At 28.3% G+C, this 22502-nt stretch overlaps 1 protein-coding gene across 1 annotated transcript in view; it reads left to right on the top strand.

Moving 5' to 3' along the window:
* The window catches only part of LOC100202473 (protein diaphanous homolog 1), a 79132-nt gene that overhangs the window by 55413 nt on the left and 1217 nt on the right, over positions 1-22502 (top strand). Inside the window, exons 15-23 of the mRNA XM_065812522.1 lie at positions 448-516; positions 5712-5798; positions 5907-5975; positions 6208-6291; positions 12754-12883; positions 13013-13137; positions 14720-14884; positions 14968-15036; positions 15142-15310. Coding sequence (XP_065668594.1) covers positions 448-516; positions 5712-5798; positions 5907-5975; positions 6208-6291; positions 12754-12883; positions 13013-13137; positions 14720-14884; positions 14968-15036; positions 15142-15310 — 967 coding nt within the window. The remainder of the gene's footprint in view (positions 1-447; positions 517-5711; positions 5799-5906; positions 5976-6207; positions 6292-12753; positions 12884-13012; positions 13138-14719; positions 14885-14967; positions 15037-15141; positions 15311-22502) is intronic.

Genomic DNA, 22502 nt, shown 5'->3' on the forward strand with positions numbered 1-22502 from the left:
TAAATAATATATTAAAAAAATACTGTAATAAGTGGCGATGATGTTTATCTGGCAGAATAAACTAGTTATTAGTGCTGATCCTCATCGAAACGCCAGGAGTAATAGACATGACTCTGATAAGATGTTTATTACTTAACCACTGCATAAATTATGTTTACACATAAACATTAACTTTTTTTTTCTATGCTCACATTGTTGTATGCATACTTTTTATTTTGCAATCAATATTTTATTTCGTAAGTTTTTAATTGGTGATATATCTTTGTTCGTTTTAAGTGTTTATAAAAAGTTTGATAATATATTTTTTTATTATTATTGTAAATAATATTTGTGTGCAATGTTTGTCTTATTTTTGTCATCGTATTAGAATATTTTTAAATATTTATTTATTTATTAAACATTAGTTTTTTATTTGTTTATATTGATGGCTTCTATTTATTGTTTTAGATGAATCAGTTGAAAACTTTTCGGGATATTTATGATGAGTTAAATCAGGCAGAGCAATTTGCATTGCAGGTATATTTGTAATTACATATTTAATTTTTTGATTTTTTGTTTGTTTCATAATTATATTATAACCAGAATGTCATATGTATATTGATTTACCACAGCTTGATTTTGGCTGGTGAAATTTTTTTCCAATATAAAGATTTTTTTAAAATGAAAAAGTATTAGTTATATAGTATTTTTTCTGAAAATATTAGCAATCCATATTTTGATTTTATCTTTAATATGATCATTTTGAATTTAAAAATTCCAAAAAATTATTTGATTCCTAATAGAAAGGTTGTTATATTTTTCCACATTTTTGTTGCAAGATTTATCTAATGTACAATTATTAAATTATTTAAATTCTTTTTTTTATTATTATTTGAACTGTGGCTTTACATAATCAAATTTATTATTTGAACTGAGGCTTCACATAATCAAATTTATTATTTGAACTGAGGCTTCACATAATCATATTTATATTTTGAGTTTTATTGTAATTTTGAAACTGGTTTTAAAAAAAGTTACAATATGGCATGTTTACAAAAATTCAATTTGGTATCCTTTTTTTTTTTTAACAATATTGATACTAAAAACTCTGAGCAGTTTAACACACATATTATATGGACTAATTCAAATTAGATAGTGGGTCATTCCATGTCAAATCAACCCAAAAAAAAAGTTTTCGGCACCATGCCATTTCAGATTTTAATGATTTTCGGAATACAAGCTCATATTAATGAAAGAAAACTTCACTCCAAATTTTAGTGTCTGACTCCTTACGCTTTCAGAGATATCGATACTCAGTCGCAAGCTCTTTGTTGATTATATTTTTCAGCGCCATTTTATTTTTAAGCTAATTACATAACACAATTAGCTTTAACTTAATAAGTACCTGCTCAATAGTGTTAATAATTTGTACCTAACTTTTTTTAGAGAGAAGAACTCAAAAATGATACCTAAAACACTAAAAAATTAAAGCTTCACTATGAAAATTCAATTTCAAAATGGTGTAACACTTTTTATAAGTTTTTTGATGCCCGTACAAAAAAAAGTATATCTTAAGATGCCTAAAAGATATGATTCTGAAATTTTTTCCTATGGTTCTATATATAACAAACTCCTTATTATAATAAAACTGCAGAGGTTTTCTTTTTTGAATCTGATTTATTTGCATTAAAAGTTTTATAAAAAAATTAGGAAAAATTGATATTTAATAATGAAAAAAAAAATTATATACATTAATTTTTGCATTGTTTTAAAAAGATTTTAGAATCTCAGGTACAGTTCTAATATATAAACATGTTTGCATTTCACATTGAAGATCTTTACTTTATACAACCTTCACACTTAATGAAGGATTTTCTATTTATGACATTATTTTAGGGAGAGGAACTTGAAAATGATGGCTAAAACCCTAAAAGATTAAAGCTTTGATATGAAAATTCAGTTTCAAAATAATGTAAAGTTTTTTGTAAGTTTTTTGATGCTCCATACAAAATATGTTTATCTTGAAATGCCTGAAAGACATAAATATAAATTTTTTTTTCTAATGTTCTATATATAACAAATCCCATAAAACAAAAAAAACTGCAAGGGTAATCTTTTTTAAATCAGATTTATTTTCATTTAAAGTTTTATATTTCTAAACTCTAAAAATATTGAAATTCCAAAATAAACCATGGAAATAATTAAATTGTAATAAAAAAAATTAAAATAAGACAATAAGAATTAACAATCTTTAACAGTTTCGTAAAAAATTAGTTCTCTGTTTTAAAGTTTACTCAGCTTTCTTTAATGCTTTGATGATCAATTTCACTGATTTTGTATTGTCTTTCTGTGACAATTGTTGGTATATTAATCATTAAGAATAAGTTTGTTGATGGAACCCGCCACACACCATCTCTAGACGGTTGGCAATATGACCTTGAAGGGTAAAATGGATGCATGAATCTAACTTGAAAGTCTTTAATTTCAACATCAATATCCTCCACTAGTCCAATCTATGGGTTATTATAAATCAAACATGCAAACATTTCAATGCTTATATTAGGCAAGCAATCTTTAATAATCTCATCAGTTTGAAAAACTGATGAGATTATTAAAGTTTCAACATTTTTGTTGAAAATCCTTGAAAAAAATTTCAATTTGAGTTATCATGTTTGACTCCGCAGATACGTATCAAAAACTAATTCATATGATTTCATTTTGGTTTAAAAAAAAAAAAAAAAGTATGATTTGTTAATGCTCAATGAAGACTAGCAATTAAAATTAGTCTTTTAACAGTCCCACCAAAACCATCATAGGGTGATTTACCATAACTTGGGGAGGTTAATTAACAAAAAAAAAAAAAAAAAGAATCATCTGAGATAAAACATATTTGAATCACATTAAGGACATTATGTACTTTATAAAAACTGCTGTAGGATGTAATGTTGCTTGAATTTTGTTCCAGTGAAAAATTTGTACTTCGTCTTGTACAACAAACTCATAATTTTCTGAAAAATCACAAAGGACAATGACCTCAGTACTAATTAACTCATTTTTTAATTTCTATAAAAATCAGCAATGTATGAATGTTTTGCAATGTAAGAATGAACAGTAAGTTTTTGTAACTTATTTATTAAAGTATTAGTTAAGCTACTTGATTTCTGTTAGACTTTTTTTTTCAGGGAAAGATAAAATACCATTTTTCAGCAGCAGTTTGAGTGATATCTGCACCATATAATTAGAAACACTAAATTCTTTTTCTATACATTTGTTAGACCAAGGTATTGGAACCAGTAGTAAATTAAATTTTCTGATTCCATTTGAAAGTTATGATTTTTTCTTTAATTTTTCCTAAAAGTATATCCATATCATTTGCTTTTAATTTAACTTCCTCTTATAACTTATTGAAGGAATCTTCTTGGCTTAACTGATCAGGATCTTTATTTAAAGTCCTTGTAATACCTAACATTACTGTTTTTTTAATATATAACATTTCTTTTTACTAAGAGCAACTCTTGAGTGACTATTCACAGCATGCGTTTAGAGAGAATTTATGTTCATAGCCATCAAAAAAGAATTGAGATTTAAGAAGTTCATTATCTTCATCTTCATAAATCTGGCTGCTAGTCGGTTCTCCTGGTCCATCATCCTTAAATGACATCAATTTAATTATACATTATTGACATATCTTTTCTTTATTATACAATTTTCTTTATTTATTAATCCAATAGAACATCTTTCTTTATCATTAGTATTTTTACATTATTTTTTAGTTCTGTAAGAAATATTTTATAATAATTATTTGAAGATTCGTAAATAGAAAATCCTTCATTAAGCGTGAAGGTTGTATAAAGTAAAAATCTTTAATGTGAAATGCAAACAAGTTTATATATTAGAACTGTACCTGAGATTCTAAAATCTTTTTAAAACAATGCAAAAATTAATGTATATAATTTTTTTTTTCATTATTAAATATCAATTTTTCTTATTTTTTTTTATAAAACTCTCAATGCAAATAAATCGGATTCAAAAAAGAAAACCTCTGCAGTTTTATTATAATAAGGAGTTTGTTATATATAAAACCATAGGAAAAAATTTCAGAATCATATCTTTTAGACATCTTAAGATATACTTTTTTTGTACGGGCATCAAAAAACTTATAAAAAGTGTTACACCATTTTGAAATTGAATTTTCATAGTGAAGCTTTGATTTTTTAGTGTTTTAGGTATCATTTTTGAGTTCTCTCTAAAAAATAGTTAGGTACAAATTTTTAATACTATTGAGCAAGTACTTCATAAGTAAAAGCTAATTGTGTTATGTAATTAGCTTAAAAAGTAAATGGCGCTGAAAAAAAAATCAACAAAGAGCTTGGGACTGAGTATCAATATCTCTGAAAGCGTAAGGAGTCAGACACTAAAATTTGGAGTGAAGTTTTCTTTCTTCAATATCAGCTTGTATTGCAAAAATCATCAAAATCTGAGATGGCATGGTGTCGAGCATAAATTGAATTAAGTTGGAATGACCCTAGTGTGTAATTTTCCGTTCCAAGCGTTTGATCATTAGATTTAAGAGATTAAATAGAGTTTACAGTTCTGTGTTATCTTCTGGAGAGGTAATAAGATCAGAATAATATGAGAGAGAAAATGTTAAACCATAACATTTTCTCTCTCATATAAGTGTATTAACACTTGTCTTTGTTAATACATTGTTAAAGGTTTTCTTTAAGTCTTTAGAATTAACTTTTTGAGGTAAAAGTCAAGACTTTAGAGTCTGAAAATAATAAACCTTACAATAATGGACAATGCATTTTTGCATTGATTTCTTACAAAAATACGAGTTTGCTGTAATACATTTAAGTATTAATTGCTTTAATATAATACTGTATAAAAAACTAAGTTATAGCTTGGATATAATTTAGTTTTTATTAGGCATATCTGAAATGTTGCTGGAAGAAAAAATTTTTGCCTGTAGAAAAAACTATATTAACGAGACTGTTTTTTCCTATAAAATTTATTTTTATGAGAAAAATTTTATTAAGTGAATTTTTGTTACAACTAATACTAAACTTAATATTGTGCAGTTGATTGTTGTTAGAACCTTATTAATTATTAAAATAAAAAAATGAATTCTGATCAAGTCTCTTTTTTAAAACTTACTCAAGTAGTTGATGTCTTTCTAAATCACTAGATTAAAGAAAGAAAAACATAATGGTGTTTTGAATTATTGGAAACATGAAGAAAAGTTTCCGCTGCTAAAAAAGTTAGCACTTAAGTTACTAAAAACACCTGTATCCTCTATGTATCACTAGAACCACCTGTACCTCTATGTATCACTAGAACCACCTGTATCCACTGTATTTTTCAAAGATTGTTTTCATTATTTTTGAGAAAAAGCGATCAAGGCTAGAAATGTTAATTTATACACGTGGAGGTAAAAGAAGTATAAATGAGTGATAAACTGATGTATTTAATGCGCATATATAATTTTAGTAGTATTTTAATAATAATAATACCAATATTGAATAGAAACCATTAACATTAGTTTATTTAAAAATATAACATTTCTAGATTTCTTTCATTTTTGAAATGACATTAACATGAAATATCCGGTATATAAAAATCTGGATAAAGTTATTATCTGGCCAGATATCGGATACCGTATAATACTCCTATCTGGCCCAGATATCTGGCTGAATAGTTTTGTATAGTTTTGAGTTTTTTTTTATTTCTAGATGGCTGCCATTCCAAGACTCGACCAAAGATTGAATTGTATGAAATCGCGAATTGACTTTAATGAGATATTAAATGACATCAAACCTGTAAAAAAAATCTTTGTTTAGATGCTCAATATTTAAATAAAAATTATGTGAGGAATAATTGTTTAAATAAAAAATTATCTAAAGAATAATTGTTTATTTTTTTATTAGGATATTGCTAATACTATTGAAGCTGCTAAAGAACTTAGAAATGGGAAAAAATGGGCAAAATTTCTTGAAGTATTTTCTTAAATATATAAACTATATTTTATTAACAATATTTTTGATGAAAAACCATAATGCAATTATCATACTTATAAGATAATTATAGAATAATTAACATAATTATGAAATAATAATGTTATATTCTGCTTGGAAATTATGAAATAGTTGATGAATCAGAAATTAAAGTTCTGACTAATTTTTTTAAATATGTTTTAATCTTATTTAAGATTTTTTAAATTTTATTTAGTTACTACTGCTTACTGGTAATTACATGAATGCTGGAACAAAAAACTCTCAAGCCTATGGTTTTGATCTTTCTCTACTGACCAAGGTAATGTTTCATATTGCTAAATAAAAAACCTAATTGTTATATGCTGTTTTTAAAGCATCAGTGAATTCTTTTATAATTAATCAACTCTTGGAATTAGGGTCGGCATTCGGCAATGCCGACCTAACTGCTGACTTTAAAGTGTTTGAGGTCAACCTCGTTTTTATGTTTTATGGTAACCCCTTTTTATGGTAACCCCTTTTTTGCCAGCCTCATGCCGACCTCTAATAGTTTAAGGTCGGCAATTTATTGCCAACCTAATTTTTCCTAAATCCGAGAGTTGATTAATGCTTCTAATTATAATTAAATAAAATAAGCTACTGATGCAAATATCCAACATAGCCATATACATAAAAATACACACTATCTATGTTGCTGCAGATTACTGCATAGTTTCTTTTTACAAAAATAAAGTTGTAGAAATCTTAGAAATATATATATATATATATATATATATATATATATATATATATATATATATATATATATATATATATATATATATATATATATATATATATATATATATATATATTTGTGCTGATTTTTACTTTCCTAATTAAAAAAAGTTTCAAAGTTCTTAGAATGTACCGTTTCAAGGTCTAAAGCTCTGAGAATATATCATTTCATGGTCTAAAATTCTGATAATATACCATTTCATGGTCTAAAATCTTAAAAATGTATTGTTTTATGTTCTAATATTCTGAGAATGTACCATTTTATGTCAGATTCTGAGAATGTACAGTTTCATGATCTTTTCAAAACTCATAAGGTTATGCAACATATACAATTATTCTCATAATTTTTGTTACAACCCTATCTCAACTTCACTAAAACCTTGTCAAACAAGGCTCCTGCATGAAGAAACAAGTTAAAAGAGATACTACGGGTATGGTAGATATCTAACTTGGTGTTTCTAATAAGCATGCATTTTACCACTACCACATTGGATGTGATAAAACACTTGCTTGCAATATTTAGCATTATGTAATTATACCAGGTCCTGACTTGGCTTAGTCACATTTTTCAAAGAATGATGTCACTGTTTTAGTCTTCATTATTTTAAAAGAGGATTTCATTTTATTTGGCCAAATTCGATCACCTGTCAAACACTCTAAAATATTGCCCAGTTGAAGATTTTCTTGTATTTTAGAAGAAATGATGTATGCAAAGTACTGGCAGGCAAAATATTTGAAACAACTTTGGAATATAATAAATACTTGTTTCAAGAAAGTAGTCAAGGACTTTATAAAAGTCTTCCAATTTTTAATGCGTCTTTTGACATTCAACTTGTCTTCAACTTTTAATGCGTCTTTCGACCTTCGACTTGTTTTCAAATTAGAAAAGTTGGGACAAGAAGACTGATACAAGAAATTAATCTCATGAAAAAATATTCTTTATAAATAAAATTATATTTAGTTGTAGCTTAAAAACTTTGGAAGTAATGAAGAAAATTTCATCATGGTCACCTATATATATATATATATATATATATATATATATATATATATATATATATATATATATATATATATATATATATATATATATATATATATATATATATATATATACACACACACATACTATGAACAATGGTAGATTAGGGCCACACTATGTTAGAAAACGGTGTAGACTATTTTTTAGCGAAAAACTGCACTTTTTTTAATATAGTGTGGCTTTCGTGATGTTTTCTTTGTTTATATAAAAACTTTAAACTTTTTTGTTACCCTCATAAGATTTAGTAAATTCATGTGTATTACAAATCAAGTTACATCAAAGTAAAATTTACTAATGCAGGCCTTGTTTTAAATAACAAATGCTTAACGCTTAATGTTTATTTATTTCATTTTTTTTAATATTAAATAATTAAATTTAATATAACATTTAAAAAAAAATTTTCATATAAAAAATTCTTTTTCTCGACATTTGTATAAATGAATTAAAGTATGTTAAATTTTTTTTAAATGATTATTTCTTGAATGATCATTTTAAAAAATTTGCAACTAAAAATGATTTTTAATTTAAAATAAATTAGCGAGTAACAAATAAAAAAATTGCGTTAATTTATCTACTTTATTTATTAAAAATTTATTATGTTATTAGCAATTTTGTTTTGAAAACAAAAATTATTTTTCCACACACCGTTTCTTAAATTTATATCGTTGTATATATTATTTATCAAAAAATAATTGCTGCACTCTATTTGCAGAAAAAAAATGTTTAGGAAAGAAAACCGAAACAACAAATGCGATAAAAATGAGCTAATTTTTTTTTAAGAATAAATAAAATTTAAATATTGAACAATATTTAGTAACATTTTAAATAAATTTGACAGTTAAGTTAAACCCAAGCATTAACTTTAATTTTATAAGTTTAAATATATTTTTATTCAGAATTTATATATATATATATATATATATATATATATATATATATATATATATATATATATATATATATATATATATATATATATATATATGTATATATATATATATATATGTATATATATATATATATATATATATATATATATATGTATATATATATGTATATATATATATATATATATATATATATGTATATATATATATATATATATGTATATATATATATATATATATATATGTATATATATATATACATATATATATATATATATATATGTATATATATATATATATATATATGTATATATATATATATATATATACAGTCTTGGACAAAACATTTGCAACCAACATCGAACAATGCTAAAAAGTGTTCCTAATTTTACATGTCTTAAAAACGAAACAAACTATACTACCACAGCAAACAGTTCAGGAGTCTAGAGTCAAAGCATGCCATGACATGAGCAATCAGCTGACAGGTGACAGCACACATGCAGAATTTTGTTGACAAGTGCCATTTTGCAGTGGACAAAACAAGTGCAACTTTTTTGGTTTGTTTTATTTTCTTAAGTCTGGTCTGTGTCAACGTCACGGAAGTTTTTTAATAATTAAAGGAAGTATCTAGAAGTTTCCAGAAGCATGCAGAAGCTTCCAGAAGTTTCCAGAAGAAACATCTGGAAGCATCCAGTAGCATCCAGAAATATCCAGAAACATTCAGAAGCATCCAGACACATCCAGAAGCTTCCAGAAGCATCGAAAAGAAGCATCTAGAATCTTCCAGAACCGGTTCACACAGGTTCATTTTATTTTATAAGAGACATGTAAATCGACATGTAATTCAGTCAGTATATGGAAGTCAATCAGTCAGTATTATCAAGACAGTTTATCGAAGTGAGTTTTATCAAAGTGTTTTATCGAAGAACATCAATACAAGAAGTGAAATACAACAAGTGTTTCATTACATCAATACAGTCCACATCCAACCACGATGTTGTGTTCCAAAGAGCATTATTGTACCATCACAAGGCAAATGTAACACGGTAAGCCTTGACAAGCGTGATTATTTATTTTTATTATTTTTATGAGTGCAAAAATGGCTCCCAACAGTCTTAGATTGGAACTAAGAAAGAAAATTATTGGCGATTACCTAAGTGAAATGTCACAAAAAAGTATTTGTGATAAATATTGCGTGAAAAAATGGACCGTATCAAGACTATGTTCCAAATATCGTTCTACGGGGAAGTTGGCAGCAGATAACAAAGATGGAAGACCGCGTTCCACCACTTCTAGAGAGGATTCTATGATCGTCAGATCCATCAAGAAGGATCCCTGGATATCATAAGTCGAGTTACAAAAGCAATTAGAGCTGCCTGTATCAGACCGAACAATCAGACGACATGCTGTTGAAGCCGGATTGTTTTTTTGACGCCCTGCAAAGAAACCGCTGATTTCACTAAAAAACCAGAAGAAAAGACTCCTTTTTGCTACATCTCATATTGACTGGAATGTGCAGAAATGGCGAACTGTCCTGTTCAGTGATGAATCGAAGTTCAACATCATTGGGAGCGATGGCATTTGCTGTGTACGTCGATCGGCCGGAAAATAAGACCGTGAAGCATGGTGGAGGCAATGTAATGGTCTTGGGGTATTTTTCTGCTAACGGTCTAGGTCCAATACATCGAAACGATGGAATAATGGACCGTTTCATGTATAAAAATATCCTGAAAGATGTTATGTTACCTCATGCTGAATGGAATATGCCAATAAAATGGGTTTTTCAGCAAGACAACGATCCGAAACACACTGCAAAAGTAGTCAAGCAGTAGTTTCAAGACAACCACCTATCGGTGATGGATTGGCCGCCTCAATCTCCGGATCTCAATCCTATCGAGAATCTGTGGGAGATTCAACCGCAGAATTAATCATGAAAGTGTTCGTAATAAGGATCAACTGTTTGAACAAATCCAAAAGGTCTGAGCAGCGATTCCACAAAGTTTCCCTGATCACCTGATCGAATCTATGCCTCGAAGATGCAAGGCTGTGATCGACAACAAAGGATTCGACACGAAATATTGATAGCGAAATACAGCTTGGTCAACATTTTGTCGAGTTGCACTTGTTTTGTCCAGAAGGAAATCAACTTTTTTTAATACCTTTGATTAATTTATTAATTTTCGTGTTCAAATAATGAACTTTGTGATGAATAAAACTTGAAGAACTTTGTCTCTAAACAGTTACATAGTTATTTCTCTAAATTGAAAAAGTGCATCACTTTAACATAAAAAAATTAAATTAGCATTATTTGGTTGCACTCGTTTTGGCCAATACTGTATATATATATATATATATATATATATATATATATATATATATATATATATATATATATATATATATATATATATATATGTATATATATATATATATATATATATTATATTATATATATATATATATATATATATATATATATATATATATATATATATATATATATATATATATATATATATATATATATATATATATATAAATTCTGAATAAAAATATATTTAAACTTATAAAATTAAAGTTAATGCTTGGGTTTAACTCTCTCAAGATGAAAAATAAAAGTTTTTATTTTATATATTACTTTTTTTTTTTTTTTTACGTTTCAATAACTTCACATAAAAAAATAAAAATTGTCGTTAACTATAAACAATTTTATTTTTTGTTCGATAAAATAATTAGCAATATAGATATTAAGTTTAAGGAAATAACTCTAGGCACACGTAATTCGTATGTAAATTGCCAGTAGCTTAACGCTTTAAAACAAGGCCTGCTAATGATGAACCATCTGCTTTTGAAATAAACTAATTTACTGCAGATGATTTCTGTGTTCCTGATGAATCATCTGCTGTTGAAACAAACTTATTTACTGCAGATGATTTCTGTGTTTCTGATGAATCATCTGCTGTTGAAACAAACTTATTTACTGCAGATGATTTCTGTGTTTCTGATGAATCATCTGCTGTTGAAACAAACTAATTTACTGCAGATGAATTATGTGTTTCTGATGAATCATCTGCTGTTGAAATATAGCAATCAAATTAACTTTAGTTGCTGAAGTCAATATATTCAGCGCTATCAATTTTAGTATTGGTTTATAGTGTTTTACAGATTAAAAAACAAACTGTGTTAGATATTAAACAATGTGATGTACCAGCAGTAATCAAAGCAACAAGACACTTTGATAAAATGAATGCAAAAGTATTAAATTTGCAACTGTTAGTAAAACATCTGAAAAATATATTTGTAAGATTGTACTTGTCAGGAAGTTGATATACAAGGTTTCTGTTAAACTTTCTTGTGCAGGCAGTCGATATACAAGGTTTCTAATAAATTTAATCAAGATGGTTGAATCAAAATTATTGTAAAATCTGTTGACGAAAAGCAGAAAAGATAACTGCTACATGATATTTAGCATCACTGAAAAATTCTAGAGCACCATTTAATGTTGAAAATTTCCGGGCACAGTTACAAACTGAACAAAAAAGCAATGGAGGCCAACCAGCAATGATATAAGTATATATAATAATTAAAATTAATTTTGATATAAATGTTTTAAAAACAAAACAAATAAAAACAATATTTTATGAATATCTTAATAAATAATATTAACAATAATAATTAGAATAATAAAGCCATTCAAGTTAAGTATTTTTTTATTGAAATATGACATAATAAAAAATGTTAAAGCAATTTTTTATGACTGGATGTCCTTCTTGGTGTTTAGCTATTTTGCAGATCAGGGCCCAGTGTTTTTTATTGAGGCATTTCCATTAGGAAGATCACCAACCAAGGTTTATGAGCTCTTCTTGCCTATATCAACAATTTAACTAAGGGTTTTTATATCAATGTTTTGCTTTTCCTAAGTAAGTTGTTTTACCCCAGTTAAGGAGCCTCACCTGCCCCAATATAAGACCAGTTTAACATCATGGCCAGGCACAAAATAATGATAATATAAGAGGGTATAATGCATATAAGATATAAATAGTTTTATAATATAATTACAAAATCTTTTTATATTTAGGTCGGAAACACAAAATCTGTTGACGGCAAGCTGACATTAACACATTTTTTAGCAGATATCATTGATAGTAGTTACCCCGAAATTAGTGGCTTCGAAAATGAATTAGGACATTTATCAGATGCAAGTAGAGGTAAGATCATTTTACTTAATTGTTAGTTTTTGTTTTGCAATTTAGTTAAAAAGATTTGATGGCAAAATCAAAATTTGTTAAAAGAAAATCAAGAGGGTTTTATTACATATTTATCAAATTTTTTTTAAGTATCGGATGATGCTACTGCTAAGGCAGTGGGTACATTAAATTTATCATTATCAAGAGTGCGTGATGAGTTACAACATCATAAAACACCTGCTAGTCTTGATGATAGGTTTTTAGACATAATGTCTGTATCTTTTCAAATTTCCCTAATATTTTATTTTAGTATTGGTAATATTTTTATAAAAAATCATGCAATATAATTAGAATGTTGCAATAATAATAATTATATGTGCAATAAATAAATAAATTGAGAAGAACTAAAAAGTATGTGAGATTTACGGAGTTCCTGTGTTGTGTTAGTGTTATTAATTACAAAGACCGACAACAAAAACTTTCTGGTGCCAAGCAGTTCAGTACCTAATTATTTACGTTTTTGAAAATCTCTATAAAAATATGCTTTTTTTGAGATCCAGGTTGACTTTTGAATTATTTATTTTTTGACAGTATTAGGGATTTATCTCAAATGCTAAAGATTTAAACCCAAATATCTTTACAATTTTATGTGATGGTGAAAAATGAATTGCATATTTAAAATCAAAATGAGAAATGTTCTACAAAAAATGTATTGTTTGCTTTTTTAATTTGTTGTTGTTGTTGTTGTTGTTGTTGTTGGCCTGTGTTATTTGTAATACTTCTGTATAATGAAAATAAACTACCTTGATATAAAATTGTAAAATAATATATAGTTATTGCTAACTATTATATACTTAATGTCATTTCAAATTTTTATGCATGTATTACTAATGTCAAAATATTCAAATTTTATAAAATCTAAATCTAGTGTACCTAGATTTATAGGTTCACTAGATTGTAGGTTCGCTAGATTTGTAGGTACACTAGATTTGTAGGTTCACTAGATTTGTAGGTACACTAGATTTAGATTGTAGTTGATAATGTCAAAAACATTTATAAAATATTTTGATTTTTTATATAATATTTTTTGATTCTATATTAGAGAATAAAAAAAAAGAGAAAAATCTTTTGCTACATTACAAATCTAAAGTTTCCAAAAACTTATATTTTTTGAAATCATAATTACGTATGATGTGCTGTTCTTATCTTGTTAGAGTAGTCAAACTATTTATTATTATCAAACTGTATATCAGTACTTATGACAAGTTATGATAGTGTAAATAAATTACATTTTGTAATCTTTTCCATTTAAACTCTTTTTTAAATCTATATGTTAGAAGAAAATACATCTAATATGCAGATACTCATACAGAAAAGATAAAGATGTTGCGCAAAATAAATGAAAGGATTTTATACACAATACTATTTTCTCTCTTTATTTATGACCATAAAAGCTTAAAAGCTATAGAATTCTAGCGAAAGGATTTCTTCTTCTTTTTTTTTAACTATTTAAAAAATTTATTTTAAGACATATTGGCAAAAATCTGGGTAATTCTACAGTTAAGCAGCCTAAAATAATTATATTTTTGCACTCATTCGTAGAGAGTTATTATAAATATTATTTTGATTATATTTTTATAATATTAATATGTAATATTATGATAATAATAACTATTATTATTATTATAAATATACAAATTGTTATAAATAATTATTATCATTTATTATTATTTTTTTGATATGCATTTTTACACCCTTCTCCATTTTTTCAAAAACGAAAAATAAAATTAGTCCGCTTAACTGTAGGATTATCAAAATTTGAATCAGTTTAGAATATTCTTTAACATATGTAAACAGGGTTTTGTAGCTGAATCTAGTGAAAAGCTTCAAATTGTGCAGGAAATGCATAAAAATATGACAACAATTTTTAGTGATTTAGTTGAATTCTATTGTGCAGACCCTAAAAAAACAAATATGGAAGAATTTTTCGGAACAGTTAATAATTTTATCAAAGAATATGTGGTAACAATTTATACTTATATTCGTTAATTGCAATGTTAAACAATCATAGACATTTTAATTTTTAATCCTTCATTCTTATTTAGCTGGCACAGCAAGACAACCAAAAACGTAAAGAAAGGGAAGAAAAGGAAAAAAGAGCAAAAGAAAAGGCTGTAAGTTTTTTAATAAGTATTTGTATGAAATTGAAAATTTTAAACTACTGTCACATATTGTCATTTGTTGCTAGATTTTGTAAAATTATTTTAATTTTTGTTAAGGAGAGCGAGCTTAAAAAAAAAGAAGCAGCAAAACAAACAAAAGGAAAAAATCTTTTGGACTCTGCTGGTGATGAAGAAGGTGTTCTTGATGGCCTCATGCAAGCATTGCAAAATGGTTCTGCATTTCGGGATCCTTCAAGACCAAATAGAAAAAGGCAGCCAAGAAAAGGTTTGATTTTTTAAAGCAGATATACACACACATGTATATGTGTGTGTGTGTGTGTGTGTGTGTGTGTGTGTATATACACACATATATACATATATATATATATATATATATATATATATATATATATATATATATATATATATATATATATATATATATATATATATATATATATATACATATATATATATATATATATATTTACTTTTTTTTATCTTAGAAAGATTTTTCTGTCTTCTCTTACACTTGTTATCCTTTTTTGAACAAAGCAACTTGTTTTGACCACAACAACTGAACTTTCAATTCAATCCACAATTTGAGTTTAAAATTTATCCTTTTGACTTTAGCGTGGGAGATGTTGACAATTTCGTAAATTTTCTTTTGGGTGTAACCTGTTTCTTGCAGTAGAAAGCTTATTTAGCCAATTTACATGAGGAAATATAACTTGTTTTACACATCATCAATCCTAGACCAACCACAACATTCATTTAGTTATCATTTGACCACAACATTCATTAAGTTGTCATGTGACCACAACATTCTTTAAGTTATCATGTATGATTTGAAATAAGATATACTTTAAAGTAATGAAAATAAATTGTTTAACTTGTAAATTCAAATCTACAATTATGTAGGTCTCTAAAAATTACACGAAGTTTGAATTATGACAGATGCATTTATCTGGAAGTTATATATTTCATCATTAATAAAATTTCCAATATTAAAGCATATATATATATATATATATATATATATATATATATATATATATATATATATATATAATATATATATATATATATATATATATATATTAGTAGAAAATCACATATTTTAATATAAAATATTTTCTACTAATTTATTGTTGATTTTCTAATAATTTACTATTGCTCTGTTCTTTTAAGAACATTGAACACTCTATTTTGTAGAATACATTTTAAAATTTTATATATATATATATATATATATATACATATATATACATATATATATATACAGGGTGGATGCTCGAAATCCGGACAATTTTAAATTTGCCGGCATTTTTTTGTTTTTAATGTTGCGAAATTCAAACATTAATCAAAACAAACATTTTATTCTCGGGAAAAAAAATAAAAATTGCAAATTTAGCACATCATGTCAAAGGAATATGACCGTAGAGTTGCAGTTGTTGAGTCCCTCCGCGCTGGGCACTCTGTCCCAGAGATTACAAAATGGTTTGGCTTCCCAAAAAGCACAGTTTATGATATTGCAAAGATGTTTAATGATTGTGCCAAGTCTGTAGAACGAAAAGAAAAGACTGCTCACAAACCAATCAGGAATAAGGCCTTCATCAGCAGAGTACAGAAGTCGATCAACAAAAACCGCAACACTTCCATCAGGAAACTGAGCAAAGATATGAATGTGTCTCATTACACCATGAGAAGAGTGATCTGTGATGACCTTAGGTACAAGTCCTATGTCCTGAAAGTCAGACAGATACTGTCTGCTTCAATGAAGGAGAAGAGTGTGGCTAAGTGTTCCGTTCTTTTAGCATCAATAAAACATGAAGCTGCCAATAAACTTCGTTTTTTCAGCAATGAGAAAATTTTTACTGTGGTGCCAAAGTGAACAGAAGAAATGACAGATGGTTGGCTCAAGACCCAGAAGATGTACCAGTGATTGGTCAGACAAAATCTCCAGCCTCTGTCTATGTCTTTATGTCTGTTTCAAGCAAAGGCCATGTCATGCCACCACACTTCTTCCTGAAGGGCCAAAATGTCAACAAAGAAGTCTACTTGGACCTTCTGATTAAGGTGGTGAAACCTTGGATGGACAAGTGCTCCAACGGTAGGCCATATGTGTTTCAGAAAGACTCAGCTCCTGCTCATACCTCCAATTTGGTACAGGGTTGGCTTGAAGAGAATCTCCCTATGTTCTGGTCGAAGCACTTTTGGCCTCCAAACTCACCAGATCTCAACCCATTGGACTATTATGTCTGGGGCACTTTGGAACGTGAGGCCAATAAATCAAGTCACAACACTGTTGAATCTCTAAAGCGAGCAATTACTACTGCAGCTGCCAACATGGCCGATGAGGCGGTGCACGCCTGCTCCAGGTTCAGGAAACGTATCGAGCAACTCATTGAAGCTAAAGGCAGCTGGATTGAGTGAAATGAAAGCTCTTATATGTGTACATTACTGTTTAAAATTTTAGAAATATAGCTTTGAAACTAATACTTTTATTGTAATTTTTATTTTGTGTCAAAAAAGTCTGGATTTCGAACATCCACCCTGTATATATATATATATATAAAAGGTTAACCACCTTAATTTTAAATGCAAATAAAAGCAAGAAAAATAAGTTTAAAAAAATAAAAATCTATTAATAAACAGTAAAGCTTCCTTTATTAGCTATACATTCTCTGATACGATTTTGCATACTATCAACTAAGTTATGGACAATATCAGATGAAACATTGTTAATCACATAGTTTACTTCTTCAATTAATGCGTCTTCATTAAAAGCTTCACGTTTTGCAAGCTTTTGGTCAAACTAAGACTACAAATTTTCAATACAATTTATATCTGGACTGTTTGCAGGCCAATCCATTGTTTTGATTCTTTGCTCTTTGAACGATTTTTGAACTTTAATAGCCTGATGACACGGACCATTATCAAAGTTGAAAACTTTGCAGGGTTTACCAAGAACATCCAATGAAGGATGTAGACTTACATCAAGATTTTTAATCTATCTTTCAGAGTTTAGTCTATCGTCAAATAAGTGAAAAAACCTGACGCCTTTGTATGTCTTACTAGCCCAAATACCAATGAAACATGCACAGTGGTCTTTCTATTTTTCAGTGGTATTTCGACACCACATTGCTCAACCTTTACAATTATCAACCCCAACATTCATTTTATCAAACACTTAATCTCTCATCTTGATTCTAATAACTTACTTTCTGATTAGATAAAGGTGGAGAGGTTGAGGCCATCGCTTTTGACATTTCTAAAGCTTTTGATGAAGTTTGGCATGCTGGTCTTCTCCATAAGCTTTCTTCTTACGGTGTCTGGTAAAATCTTTAAGATTATTAAATCCTTCTTTTCTAATTGTAGTATAAAAATTGTCCTCAATGGACAGCACTCTTCTTCATATTCTGTAACTTAGGGGTTCCTCAAGGTTCTATCCTTAGACCTATACTCTTTTTTTTTACATTAACAATCTTCCAGATATTCTTATATCATCATCCCCCACAAGGTGGCATTGTTCGCTGGTGATACTACTATTTATTCTTGTCATGATAAAAAGCTAACACTCTCTGATTGCTTGGAGGGGGCATTTGAGATTGAAAAGGATCTCACTACTACTACAGCATGGGGCTCACAGTGGCTGGTGAACTTCAATACAGATAAAACTCAATTTTTTTCAGCCAATTGTTATCGCAATAATTTAGATCTTCCTATATTTATAAACAGTAATGTACTCGATGAGTCATCTACCCTTCATCTTCTAGGATTAACTCTTACTTCCGATCTTTCCTGGAAACCATATATCAAATCTGTTGCAAAATTAGCATCTGCTAAGGTTGCATCTCTTTATCGAGCTCAACACTTTCATGCTCCAGATTCTATTCTCCATCTCTATTAATCTCAAATCCGTCCTTGTATGGAATACTGTTGCCATATCTGGGGGGTCTTCTAATGACGCCCTTTCTCTTTTAAACAAGGTGCAAAAATGCATTATAAACATAGTTGGACCTGCTCTTGCAGCCAACCTCCAACCGTTATCACATTTTTGTAATGTTGCTTCTCTTTCTCTTTTATACAAATACTATAATGGGCACTGCTCTAAAGAGCTAGCATCTCTTGGCCAGCTACTAAAATTCATTCTTGTGTTACTTGTCAATCAATTAAGTCTCATCTTTTTTTCTGTGACTGTTCCTAAATGCTCCAAAAACTCTTATTCTTCTAGTTTTTTTTCCTTGACTACTTGATGCCACCAATTTAATGGTTTTTGAATTTCGTCTTTAGCAAATACCGAATAGAAACTAATATGCTTTTTAGCAAGTCCTGGTTTTTTGACCCCTTGCATGCCAGTTGTAACCTTTATTGACTTAGAGTTTTCTGACTTGAGAAGCTAAATGTAGTTTCATTGATCCTTTTTAATTTGAAAACCATTTGGGCGCTCCAAACACCATTCGATACAGTTGTTTAAAATCTTTCATTGATTAAAATGTTTTGTCTTAACAAGTTTGGTTATGCTGATCTTTTTTCATCTTATACATCAAATTTCAAATTGCTCTTGTAACTTGGTAATCTACCAGTTGTTTTGCGTTCAGCTACAGAACCTGAAGTCTTTTTGTATCGTTTTAATAGATGAACAATACAAAAATGATGAACTCCAATTTGCCTACTTACTGCTCTTAAGCTTAAGTTCTGACAGTAGTTGCTTGAATTTGCTGCTCTTGAGTGAATCTGTTGCGAGTTAAAGTTGCAGTTGCTTGCTTTTTGCTAACCATTTTAATTGTGGTGTTAAAGTTAATTGATTTGATTTTATTTAATACAAAAATTAATACTTATGTTTGCATTAATTAATTAGTGTTTAAATTTTAGTTTGAAAATAAATTGAAAACATATTCTTCTATTAAAGTAGTGGATTGTTATAAATTTTTTTCAGAATGAAAAAAATAATGAGCCCAACTCTATAAACATTAGTTTAAATATTTGGATATATATATATATAATATATATATATATATATATATATATATATATATATATATATATCTCGATGGCATTATGCACAGAAATGTTAAGTGAGGCAGATGTGATTTTACAGGGTTTGAAAAAATAAGACAGTTTTTGTGTACTTAGCTCAATTTGACCAAATATTGTACTTAACACTTCTGTGCATAATGCCATCGATATATATATATATATATATATATATATATATATATATATATATATATATATATATATATATATATATATATATATATATATATATTTATATATATTTATATATATATTTATATATATTTATATATATATTTATATAGTATCGGACAAAACGAGTGCAACCAAATATTGCTAATTTAGTTTCTTTATATAAAAGTGCTGCATTTTTTCAATTTAAAGAAATAACTATGTAACTGTTTAGAGACAAAGTTCTTCAAGTTTTATTCATCACAAAGTTCATTATTTGTACACGAAAATTAATAAATTAATCAAGAGTATTAAAAAAAGTTGATTTCCTTCTGGACAAAACAAGTGGAACTCGACAAAATGTTGACCAAGCTGTATTTCGCTATCAATATTTCGTGTCAAATCCTTTGTTGTCGATCACAGCCTTGCATCTTCGAGGCATAGATTCGATCAGGTGAACAATGAAACTTTGTGGAATCGCTGCCCAGGCTTTTTGGATTTGTTCAAACAGTTGATCCTTATTACGAACACCTTCACGATTAATTCTGCGGTTGACGATCTCCCACAGGTTCTCGATAGGGTTGAGATCCGGAGATTGAGGCGGCCAATCCATCACCGATAGGTGGTTGTCTTGAAACCACTGCTTGACTACTTTTGCAGTGTGTTTCGGATCGTTGTCTTGCTGAAAAACCCATTTTATTGGCATATTCCATTCAGCATGAGGTAACATAACATCTTTCAGGATATTTTTATACATGAAACGGTCCATTATTCCATCGTTTCTATGTATTGGACCTAGACCATTAGCAGAAAAACACCCCCAGACCATTACATTGCCTCCACCATGCTTCACGGTCTTATAGCAGTAACGTAAATCGAGGCGTTTTCCGGCTGGTCGAGGTACACGGCAAATGCCATCGCTCCCAATGATGTTGAACTTCGATTCATCACTGAACAGGACAGTTCGCCATTTCTGCACATTCCAGTCAATATGAGATTTAGCAAAAAGGAGTCTTTTCTTCTGGTTTTTTAGTGAAATCAGTTTCTTTGCAGGGCGTCAAAAAAACAATCCGGCTTCAACAGCATGTCGTCTGATTGTTCGGTCTGATACAGGCAGCTCTAATTGCTTTTGTAACTCGACTTATGATATCCAGGGATCCTTCTTGATGGATCTGACGATCATAGAATCCTCTCTAGAAGTGGTGGAACGCGGTCTTCCATCTTTGTTATCTGCTGCCAACTTCCCCGTCGAACGATATTTGGAACATAGTCTTGATACGGTCCATTTTTTCACGCAATATTTATCACAAATACTTTTTTGTGACATTTCACTTAGGTAATCGCTAATAATTTTCTTTCTTAGTTCCAATTCAAGACTGTTGGGAGCCATTTTTGCACTCATAAAAATAATAAAAATAAATAATCACGCTTCTCAAGGCTTACCGTGTTACATTTGCCTTGTGATGGTACAATAATGCTCTTTGGAACACAACATCGTGGTTGGATGTGGACTGTATTGATGTAATGAAACACTTGTTGTATTTCACTTCTTGTATTGATGTTCTTCGATAAAACACTTTGATAAAACTCACTTCGATAAACTGTCTTGATAATACTGACTGATTGACTTCCATATACTGACTGAATCACATGTCGATTTACATGTCTCTTATAAAATAAAATGAACCTGTGTGAACCGGTTCTTGAAGATTCTAGATGCTTCTTTTCGATGCTTCTGGATGCTTCTAAATGTTTCTGGATATTTCTGGATGCTACTGGATGCTTCCAGATGCTTCTTCTGGAAACTTCTGGAAGCTTCTGCATGCTTCTGGAAACTTCTGGATACTTCCTTTAATTATTTAAAAATCTCCGTGATGTTCACACGGATCAGACTTAAGAAAATGAAACAAACCAAAAAAGTTGCACTAGTTTTGTCTGCTGCAAAATGGCACTTGTCAACGAAATTCTGCCTGTGTGCTGTCACCTGTCAGCTGATTGCTCGTGTCATGGCATGCTATGACTCCAGACTTCTGAACTGTTTGCTGTGGTAGTATAGTTCGTTTCGTTTTTAAGACATGTAAAATTAGAACACTTTTTAGCATTGTTCGATGTTGGTTGCAAATGTTTTGTCCAATATTGTATATTTATGTATATATATATATATATATATATATATATATATATATATATATATATATATATATATTTATATATATATATATATATATTTATATATATATATATATATTTATATATATATATATATATATTTATATATATATATA

This window comes from Hydra vulgaris, chromosome 12 (assembly GCF_038396675.1).
Source record: "Hydra vulgaris chromosome 12, alternate assembly HydraT2T_AEP".
Classification (NCBI taxonomy): Eukaryota; Metazoa; Cnidaria; class Hydrozoa; order Anthoathecata; family Hydridae; genus Hydra; species Hydra vulgaris.